We start from the raw sequence: 11,006 nt of genomic DNA, 5'->3' as shown, positions 1-11,006 counted from the left end.
CTATTTGTTCCTTTCTTGCAAGAATACCTTTTAGTCTGGTCCTCATTAACGAGCCTCAGATATGAGCAAATTAGGTGCACCAATAATTGAGTCACTTTTATTGGAGCTGTCACTTTTCAGAGAGCGGAACCCATATTTTGACGCACATTTTTTGGATAAAATAAAAAGAGCGCACAGAACACATCAAGTCGCCAAATGTAGCCAGGCTATGAGGTTTGTTTTTTGTTTTCTTTTTAGCCGTGTAGTGGAACACTTGTGGCAGCTCTTAAGCTCTCCATTTGTCTGAGGGTAACGAGGACGCTTGTCCTCACTTTTCGAGATGACCGCTTGTTCTTTGGGTGTGCCTTAAAAAGGCTCCTCTGTACTCCTGAGAAGAAATCCTATTGCCTGCCTACTTTCGGCGACGGCGGCACTTGTAGGCAACATAAATAACCGGAAATGCATTCAAACATTCTGGTTCACAGTTGCATTTGATTAACCGATTAGTTCCATCTGCCTCACGTCTCCTGGTCTTATGCACCTGAAAACAATTGAAAGGAAGCATGATTTAGACAGCACCTATTCACTTTATTGAAATCAACACAGTTTCGATTTTTTTTTAGAGCGAAGCTCTAGTCAATGCAAAAGTCGATCTCTTTGTGTCTCGAATGGCAACGCTATGGCATTTGCATCGTCGCAGAGCAGCGAGGACGACGGGGACGTAGATGTAAGGTGGGCTATTACGACTGAGGACATCATCATCGGCTACATGATTCCGCGGCGGAGGCGAAGGAACGGCTGGAAGGTTGGATGCTGGCCGCTATCGAAAGCGGGTAAAATGCGTTGTTCGACTGAAACTTCATAAAACTTTCGCTCAGTTATTTGTTTAACCATGCTTAAACCCGATTAACATCTTTGTTTTCGTGAAAATAGAGGCGACTTCCTTGCATGCTTAACACAATATGGAACCCACCTATTGCCTGGGACGTCAATTTTCTTGCACTACGTGTCTATATACGTACTCGAAGCATTTTAAAATGTGGTGTACATGTGTACCAGAGACGAGTTCACAGGCTGCTCGTTATTTGATGTGCTTGTGTAGCAAGCATGTGCTCAATAAGTATCAGGGCTGTTAGGTAAGGTAATCCACAAATTCATTTCGAAAGGATTTTTTGTTGTTGTTGTTGGAGCTCAGAAATTACCTCTCCTAATGAATAAATAGAGCAAAGTCATCTTTGTTACGATCATAGATGCCGTGTTTCACAGCGGAGGAAAAGCTTAAAGGGCCCATGAAAAGCTACTCACTAAAACAGGAAAATGCGTTTGAGCAATAGGTATTCCATCAGTCCTCTCAGCAGCGCAAAAAATTCCGAGAGCACTGTGGAATCTACGCTGCGGAAACGCGAAAGCCGGAGCATTGCTGCTGCACACGGTGCATCTCATTTGCTCTCATTGAAATTGTCCACTAAATGCACCGTCATTATCATTGCTACTGTCATCATTGTCATTATCGCTAATTGCAGCGTCAATGTCATCGTTACTATCATCCTCACGGTAAACAAAGATAATTATGACGTTCGTTTCGCGATCCCGGGCGTAGCGCAGTTGGTTAAAGCGCTCGGATGGCGATCTGAGGGATTGACGTTCGATTTCCGTTGGAGACGGGATTTCTATTTTAATGATGACGTAATCACGATAATCAGCAAGTGACACATTAGCACACAGATCCCTCGCACATGGGATTTCGTTCCATGAACGTAGAAAGGCTTTCAAATTAAAAATTATGCTAGCTGCATTAGTACCGATCATATCAGTGATCGGAAATGATGCTCCTCCTCTCCTCCATCAAGTCAAAGCATACTAGCGAGCAAGGAAAAAATTAAGAGAAGTAGTCGCGACTGCGACCCACTACGCCCCGTGCCACCTGCTTCACTTGCGAGGCGAGCGTCCAATGAACGGACACAGCCAGCAAGCCCCGATGACGTCATCGGGGAGGTTTGCGCAAGCCGATGTGTCACTCGAATCGGTTGCGAGCGGTCGAGAAGCACTTTTTAATAAATTAAGTTTAAGCAAGTTTAAGGCTCCACGCAAAACTCAAATTTGACTAGAATACTCACAAATATAACCTCTATGGATTTCTTGCATTATTATATTACCTCAAGTACCATTTCCGGTGCCTTTTAATCTTGCTGCGTCTAAGCGGCACGTAGGTTCCACAATATTTTATAAACGTGCAGAAGTGGTTTCTTTTTACGTACTCTGGACTCGCGTGAAAGTGTTCGTTTTACTTCTCGAAAGGTCAGTGACTACAGCGGCGCGATCAGTAACCACCTATCGTGCCCCGTTATGGCTGCCGTAGTGTATGGAACGCTTAAGTGTAGACAAGTGTTTGGCGATGGTGCGTGAATATAACCTTGGAGTAGTTTTTGCGGATGCATGTTTAGGAAACTTTTAGAATAAATGCAGCACTTTGGTGCTTAAGGTTTTGATTTAATATTAAATACATATTCTAAGCTGCGGTCACGACGTGAGAGTAAACAAGTGGAAATAAATGCTCATTTTATGCGCCTCTGTGCGAGAACATCCACTTTTTTTTTTTTTTCATTGTGGTAGCAGGAGCAAAGGATTGTAAAAAAATAGGTAGACACTGAATCTTCGCCGCTAAGGGCATGACGCGATATTGTTTCGCACACATGGATGATGTTTTTACTTTAATTTTTTATTCTATTTTTTATTTTTACACACCGATACTTAGAATCAGAAAGCAATGGCTTTCCATTCTGAGCAGTAGCAGTTTGACACCTTTGAACGCATTTTGAATTTTTCAGTTAATTCATTTAATTACCTGATCAAGTGAAGACTCTAAATTTTTTGAGCATAATCAAGCGTTGGCTTTTCATTCTGAGATTTTTACACCCCTGAACTACCATTTTCTAGTTTTTGCATTTTAATTTATTTAATTAAACACGTAATGGATTATTTGAAATTATTTATTAACTCGTCATCGTTTATCACACACTCATAAGTCATTAATCACTACAACAGCAAATTGCTACAATACAATTGTTACCCCCCCCCCCCCCCCCTCCGCACACCGCAACACTTTCCAACACGCGTTGCCAACTACTTCTACATCGACGTCTTTCCGATCGAACGAGCTGCATCAGCTATCGCTTAAATATCCACGTGACTGTTTGAACTTAAATCCAAAATTTAACAGTAAAATGTAAATTGCAGATACACCTTAAACAAAATAAATTTATTTTCACAGCTCCATTTCATATATGGGAACACCAAAAGAGAAGTGTAATTAATTTTGAGAGCAATAAATTATAAGTTGCTAGAAGTTTAGATTATTATTAGAAGCAGCCAAATAGATAAACTTGCAATGAAACATGAATCAAATAACTACAGATATGCAGTCAGTTCGCATAATAAAATGGAATGTTCGCGCTACATTCAACATTACTGGTGGCGAGAGAGGCGCGGGCGACACGTGGTGTGAAAGTTCTGACAGGAAGTAGTTGCTGCTGCTTGAGCGGAGGTTTTGATGCTAATAGTGCTAAGAAGAGCTCTAATACAGGGCCAAATCACTCAAGCTAGTGCATCGTAACTAACTCTCACCTGGAACACCTGGAATTGCATTTATCGGTTGCCTGCGCAAGCGCTGTTGGTAATTTTGCCAGCAGAGGCTAGCTGTCCACGTGGCCGTGAAAACAGCGTTGGTGACGGCGAAGGATACGTACAGAGGGCTGTACGAGCCGACGATATCTCTCGTGTAACCTAAAAAGGCACGTGATAGCGCCGCGATAAAGAGAGGGAGGGGAATTAGAGGCCGCTGACTGTTTGGAGTTCGAGAATAAGATTTGAAGCAGTTTTTAGCCACCGCTATAGAAGCAGCGTGAAAAATGGTGCAAGTGTTTATCTTCGGTGGCCGCCGTGGAAAAAATAGTTACGTGTTACAGTTAGGCCTCCAGCTTCGACCAGAGATTATTAGCCTGCCATTATTAGTATAGCCATATCAGTTTTACACCTTTGAAAATGTGATTGCCGTTTTCACTGTGGGTTAACAAGTTTTTTGATATCTCTAGCCTAAAGACAAGTGCTTTAAAAAAAAATATGGAGGATCCTTAGAACTTTCTAAGAATGTGAAGGCGAAACCGTAGTTTGGCATTCAGTTAGCATTTTGCATCTTTTTTACATTTTTGACATCCAACTCTTGGGGCTGCTGACGCATCTTCATTAGTAGCCGCCCCTCCCGTGGCGGTTACGACGAGCGGGCTTTCGAGTTGCTCAAGCTTCTTCTTCTATGGCGTACTTTCTCCATGTTCCTCTCCCGTTACAAGAGGATGGTGCATTTCAAACATAGCTACGTGCAGTGATCCTCTGAGTTCACGCGGTGACGTATAAAGCTGGCGAGCGCGCTGCGAGCGTGCTACCGCCGATTCTGAAACTACCCAGCACTTCCTACGGGCGCTGCCTTTGTCATTTCCCTCTAGCGATGGTGATGATCTCGATGCTACCGCTGATATTTCTCTCCCCCTTCCCCACCATTGCTGATGTTGCCCTTTCCCCCAAAGCTACCAGACGCCATCGCGGAAGTTTCCCTCAACTGTAAGTCTGTTTTTCGTCTCGTTTTCTCAGAACTTTTCTCCGGCGCTGCTGCTGGCCTTTCCTGGCAAGCCTGTACGTTTAGCCCTGTCGTCACACCACCATATCATCTTTAAGCATGGATTGTGAAAGTGTCATGAACTATCGAGGTGACTGAGTCAAGGCGGAATCTCAGGCAAGTTTCAAGGCAAACATTACAATTCATTTGCCCACTGCGTTCGCGCACTTATAGATTACGTTTTCTCCAGCACAGTTTGGGAGCTTTCAAAAGGATGTGAATGCTTCACTTACCAATGAGTGGTGGCCGAGCGAGGCAAAAGATCCCTGCGATGAAGTTTGTGACGCCCAGACTAAGTGGAAGCGACCGTTCGTCGAAGAGCTCAGCGATCATGACAGTGCAGGCGAATATACGGCCACCCGCCGTAAGGCCCGTGAAAAAGCAGCTCGCCAGGAGGATCCAGTAGCTCGTCACTAGCGCCATGGACGCCATAGCGGCTGCTTGAATGGCAAAAGTCCACAGCATAAAGGTGTCGCCGCTCAGCATCTGCGACCATGTTAAACAGAACCGAAGCTCATATGCATAGGTATTACCCTTTAGAAAGATGCGTGAGAAGTGCTCAACTGGAGCAAAGCTGTACACTTGGATAGTTGGTCTCCATTATAACTGTTGTGTCGCTCCTTTGTATTTTGTTAGCGTTATGATGATGCTCAGCTGAAGCTTTAAAATATTTTCCCCATTTGTTTTGAACTAGTCCCCGGCAGTTGTCAAGCATATATCAGAATAGAAGAAACCATACTTCGTAAAGGGACGTTTCTAACGAATCTGTGAAATTAATAATAAAATGGTTTGGTTTACAGGGTCTAACGCCCCAAGGCGACCCAGGCTATGAGAGACGCCGTAGTGGAGGTCTTCAGAAAGTTCGACCACCAGGGGTTCTTAAAATTAAATGACATCGCACAGTACTCGGGCGGCTTGTTTTTCGCCTGCATCGAAAAGCGGCCACCGCTGCCGGAATGGGATCCCGCATCCTTGAGCGCCGCAGTCGATTGCTCTAACAACTGCACCGCTGTGGCGGCGCGCTTTAAAAATGGTTAAACTAGGTAGTTCAGTTCAGTCGTTTAGTCGTGCCCGATTCTTCGTGACCCTATGGACCATATCACGCCACGCTTTCCGGTTTCTCACTATCTCCTTAACACTACCACTAGTTTAACTAGGCAACGGCCCAGTTAAACTGTTCTCGAGAGCTGTCGACTTGGCGATGGCGGGTGCTTCTTGCCAGCGCTTCCAAGTCCTATGCTCTCGCTCCAGGACAGCCCTCTTAGCATGAACTTCGCCCGAGATCAAAGCTAAAGCACCTTTATGCATTTCCACCAGCAACACTGTCGCTGCTACTAGACATCGCCCATCGCACATCGTTGCGACTACGCCGCTTATTCGCTTCGAACTCGGAGACGAAAGCGTGTTTTCTACGACGATTTAGAGCTATTCGGAATACTTTCGCATCACCCGTAACCCAGGGAGACAGAAGCTGCTGCGAAGTCCACTCGCGCTAGTTTTTCGGCTTTGTTTCTCTGGCCGCCAGCCCAGGGAGCATTGGCTGAATTCCATTTCGTCGAGCACTTCCTCTTACGAGTTGCAGACGCTCACCTATGCCATGAAAAATTAGGAGATAAAGCTACAATAGAAAGCGAGGATGATAAATACCTGACATCATCCGTGTCAGCGATAACACCAATCTCGAGCCTAACACAGCACTGGTAAAGAGGGTCACAAGCGATAAGAGGGAACGCCGCTGCGACCGGTTTCTTTCATTTTTTTCTTCTCTTCCATCTCTCTGACGGCGAAAGTATCACTCTATTTTCCTCCGACTACTTTCCTTCCTTCTATTACCGCCGCCCACCTTCATTCTGCTATCTTCTTTTCTGTAGCTGTCTTGATCCCTGAACTTGGATGGACTTCATCCACATTAAGGCTCTGTGTGGGCTCCGTCAAACAAGAACACAGACTACCAACAACGCGCTGTTGCTGCTACAAAAACTAAAAGGTTAAGAGTCTATTAAGCATACGAAGCTCCGACACTGGTTATTAGCTCTTTCCAATCACGCAGTGGCTCTATACCTAAAACTATATATAGCGAAGATTTTGCAGCGTGGGCAATCTTGCTTTTAGCTCAAGGGCCAGCTGCTACCATAGTTCCCAGCCCCGATTTCACAGCAGCTACCTGTGGTAAACGTCGCATTGACTCTTGACGTCAGAACAGGTGCCGGTGAGAGTACGTTTCAGCGGTAGACATGAAAAGAATAAATGGCGAAGCTGTTCTTTGCCAAATTCAGCGTCTGCTTTTTCACTTCCTCGGAAGGTTTTGACGGTGCACTCATCTGATCCAGAACGTTAGACGTACCCAGACTTACCTTTGAGTCCAAAATCAACCCGGTGCCTACACGCGACACCAGGTCCCCGACCGCGCTCGCGGTGACCAGGCTAACAGCTTCGTAGCCAGCAAGACCGTTGTCGGAGCCGTAGTCCACGGCCGTCAGCAGGAACGACGAGAGAACAAACACCGAGACGGCTCGCGACGCTGCCAGGTGCAGGAAGGGCACTGAAGCCATAGAGTGGAGGTTAACCGCAAGCTTTGTCCAGGTAGACTCGCGTTTATCCAGAAGCGGTTCTGCTTCCTTCGGCTGCCGGTTGTGATTAGGGAGCCTGGGTTGCACAGGAGCAATATTACGGTCAAACTATGGTGGTATCGGCCCGAAGAGTAACAGCACGGCAACCTGAACGACAGTCAAATCTTAATGCTTGTGCGTGTGTGGAGGCTTGAGACGAAAGCAAGAATTATAAGCCGATTTTATAACGGAGAACGTTCGCTCACCTGGGAATCGTCAGTGATGCGACGAGGTCCTTGGAGTAGGATTTAGCTAGTGATGCTGTCTGTAAGCTGCTGGCCCGGGGGCGTCCTGCAATAAGCGGAGGCCAGGGCGCCTCGCAGTCGCCTTTGATCTGGGAGACCCTGCTGCTATTAGCCGGCACCCGGTCCACGAAGACGCAACCGAAGAGCATGTTCAGTTCCAGGGCGCCCAGTATGAGAAGCGCCGTCCGGAACGCGAAGGCCTGCTTTAAAGCCTCGACTATGAGCGGTGAAACAAACCCGGACAAGGCTGTCACCACAAAAAGCAGTCCCATGGCTGTGCCCCGGTAGCGCACAAAGTGACGGGATACCACCGTGAACGGTACCAGTTCCTCGCAGGCCACTCCCAGGCCTGTACGCGGTGCGGGAGAAAGACAGGGAGTGAGGGAGCTCTGCAGAAAGAAGCCGACTTCCCTCGCCAGCATCACACTTAATTAGCGGACAGCGACAACAACAAAAAAATAAAAATAAAGATACAGGATGAATACAAGGTTGCCTGCATGGATATAAGGTACTGTGTTCTAATCGTAAAGAAACCACTCTAGGAAAAATCAGAGAAACACTGGTGTCGCCCTCACAGGTCGATTTTTTATGCGATGTACTATGTGATGTAAGTGAACTTTAATGAATGCCAGCTGGTGGAAGTAGTCCCAAGCCCTCGACTACGATGTCCCTCATGATCGCCTTAGTTGGGACATCAAACTGTATGGGTGAATTCACTATCAGGTTTAGCGGGTGATGGGTTTTGCAACTTTATATTGTGACAGTGCATAACGTTGCACATCTGTAAACTAAACACACCAAAATTAATGTTTCGAGATGGCCTGCCCTAATCTCCGCTCATCTTTTTCAAATCCAGAAAAATATGGTTACTGCACCAAAGGTGGTAATCCAACGTGGTCCCAAATCGGCCGCGTCTGGACGGGATCGCTAGCATTCGCATTCGCCATTATCATCCGATCGCCGCTTTCTGCCAGCAGTCATTCGATACTGTGAACACCTAAGCCCTGATTCTAATCATAGTGCATGTTGTGGGAAGAAGTAATCGTATCTACCGGTATACGCATCAGTAGACATTTGTGGAACCTGCAGCTTTCCTCGTCTTGGCCCAAGTTCATGCAATATAAAACGCGCATGACTTGCTCACTCTACGTACGTTATAACATATTGTTAGCATACATGTAGCATTGAAGAGGGTAAAAACAAAAAAGGTGAAGAACTTGTAAACGATAGACAAGTCAGGCTCAGTACGGCAGAAATTCCTGCCCAATGACGGCCTATACACTCACTTTCGGGCAATAATTGGGAGCAGCGCTGGTCATCCCCTCTCGGGTAGACGTGCACGTGCTATTTCTGGTGTACCTCGCCCCTACGGTTCACCTCCAGCTCACTGTTATCCCCGCGCCAATGTCAGAAAAGCTGTGCGAAGCTCCGTGGACGCTGCGAAGATGCATACACTCTACCAAATTATATGCCGTCATTGTGCATGAATTTGTACCAGGGCAAACTTGGCTTGTTGGCTTTGCAACTGGTCTATAGCTATCCGCATGTGGCTGAATGACGTAGCTGGTCACATATCAGCTTACCGAATAGAACCCCGTAGAGGAAGACGATCGGACCGAGGCTCTGTGCCAACGAACAGGCCATCACAGGTAGGGCGCACAGAAGTGCGCCAGCCAGCAGTAAGATTCGGTCCGACAGCCACAGGCCCAAGAGCCCGTAAACTGGACCTGCAGAGCACGGCATACGACATCGTTCGCAGAGCATGACAATTAGCAAGCGTAACGAGAAACTAGCATAACGAGTACACGAGAGAACGATTTGGTCATGTAGCGCTTGTTTTCATGCCAACCAAACCTGGCCTGGCATAACATCAGATCTGGTGTACCCCGTCGGGGTGGTGCAGTGGTTAGGGGGCTCGACGACTGTGCCAAGGATGCAGGATCGAATCTCAGCCGCGGCGGCCGTTTTTAGAAGGTAGCGATCAGCAAGGTGCTCGTGTGCTGTGCGATGTCAGTGCACGTTAAGAGAAGTTGTCGAAATTTCCGCACAGTTGGAGCTCATCTTGAGAAAGTCCGATTCCATTTATATACGACAAAGAAGCGCTCACGTCTATCTTTTTGCCGATCTCCGAAGAATGCTGGTGGGAGGCAATAGAAAAAAATTACGTGACTGGCGCATTCGCGCTCCACTATTGTGCTGCTCTGTTGTTTTTTAAGTTATTGTTTTATATGTAATTCGTTAAATTGCAAAATGAAAATTGTCTGTGTTGCGCAAGACAGCTGGCACCTATATGCAAGTGGTTTTCCTAGCTTACCTCAAATGTTTTATGTTTGAACTCTTGGCTAGAATTGAACTATTTAATGTTCGTCCGCGTTCTTGCCATTAAGTGTGTAGTAAGATTGACTATATAGCTCTATTTTGGTGAGTTTACTTTCGTGTGGACTAAGAGCATACCCTAAAAGACGCCCTATACTTTCAGCAACTTTGCTTCACTGTATACTCACTTGATTATACCCATGCGACACTAGTTGGCAGCACTCCTTTACCTCACTGTTCATATCTTTTTGCGAGATGGATGCAGGTATTTCTTGGAAACGATTTTTTCTTGGATATTATATCCAAAGCCGCGCGGAGAAATCTGCTCATGCTTAGGTGGCTCCGAGGGGCGCATGTACTCGACGCTGCGCAGGCACAGCTAGGCCTTCGTTTAATCTCGAAGTTGGCAATGTTATATCTGGTTAATCCATCTATGATAGCAATCTCTTCCCTCTGATTTCATTTACTCGCGAACGCTCACTCTAATGAATGATGACACACACAAACAGCGATTTTCAATCCAGCTAGGTGAAAAAAAAAGCCGCTAGTTTAAAAGCCTTGACCAATGCTTCATAACATGCTCAGCGCAGGCGTCAGAGTGAATCAGAGTTGTCAGTAAATATTTGTATAAGTACTGCTCTTTTCCAATGTCATGATTGGTCAGCGGCTGTGTGCACACGTATACCTGATAGCTGCGACATGATGATGGCAACCGTGAGGGGCCACGATGCTTTCTCCCTGTTCACCTGCAGCATGTCCATGAAGCCGACGTACATGACAGACTCGGACTTGATCAGCATCATGCCGAAGAAGACGAACACGGCCGCCGAAGCAACCACGGGCCAACAGGCCCGAGTGTCTGGCAACGCCATTACCGAAGACCCTTGCAGTAGCTGCTGAGTGGCAAGGAAGATTTCAATCTGCGAATTCAGCATGCCAACGCGAGTGTTGTTAAGTGAAGTACCAAGCGGGCAAAATTTTACTTGGGCTACTAATTCGAAATAAGGTTTAGTGGACTATTAATTAAGGCGGAACCCTTGTACGTCTCATGCATCGCATAACATTTCGCCGGAAGTAGTTGTGCCAATTTCAGGTGATGGCACATGACGTCACAAGTAAGAAATTTTAACTGTGGCAATTAGGCATAAAGTTGATGAGGGTGCAGCATGACAGAACAAAAGCTGATGA

At 46.3% G+C, this 11,006-nt stretch overlaps 1 protein-coding gene across 1 annotated transcript; it reads right to left on the bottom strand.

The window, feature by feature from the left end:
* Positions 1–512: 512 nt before the first annotated feature.
* LOC146198576 (monocarboxylate transporter 12-like) lies at positions 513–10,690 on the bottom strand. Its single transcript, XM_084591935.1, has 7 exons — positions 10,504–10,690; positions 9,086–9,229; positions 7,464–7,851; positions 7,003–7,294; positions 4,882–5,134; positions 3,604–3,762; positions 513–520 (listed from the first exon to the last, which is right to left on the bottom strand). The coding sequence occupies exons 1-7, from the start codon at positions 10,688–10,690 to the stop codon at positions 513–515; spliced, it is 1,431 nt and encodes a 476-aa protein (XP_084448061.1).
* Between the last annotated feature and the right edge of the window lie 316 nt (positions 10,691–11,006).

The sequence above is a fragment of the Amblyomma maculatum genome, chromosome 2 (assembly GCF_055883805.1).
Source record: "Amblyomma maculatum isolate TAMU_Amacu chromosome 2, ASM5588380v1, whole genome shotgun sequence".
NCBI classification, from domain to species: domain Eukaryota; kingdom Metazoa; phylum Arthropoda; class Arachnida; order Ixodida; family Ixodidae; genus Amblyomma; species Amblyomma maculatum.
The sequence above is the reverse complement of the archived record's forward strand: the minus strand, read 5'-3'. Positions and strand labels throughout refer to the sequence as shown.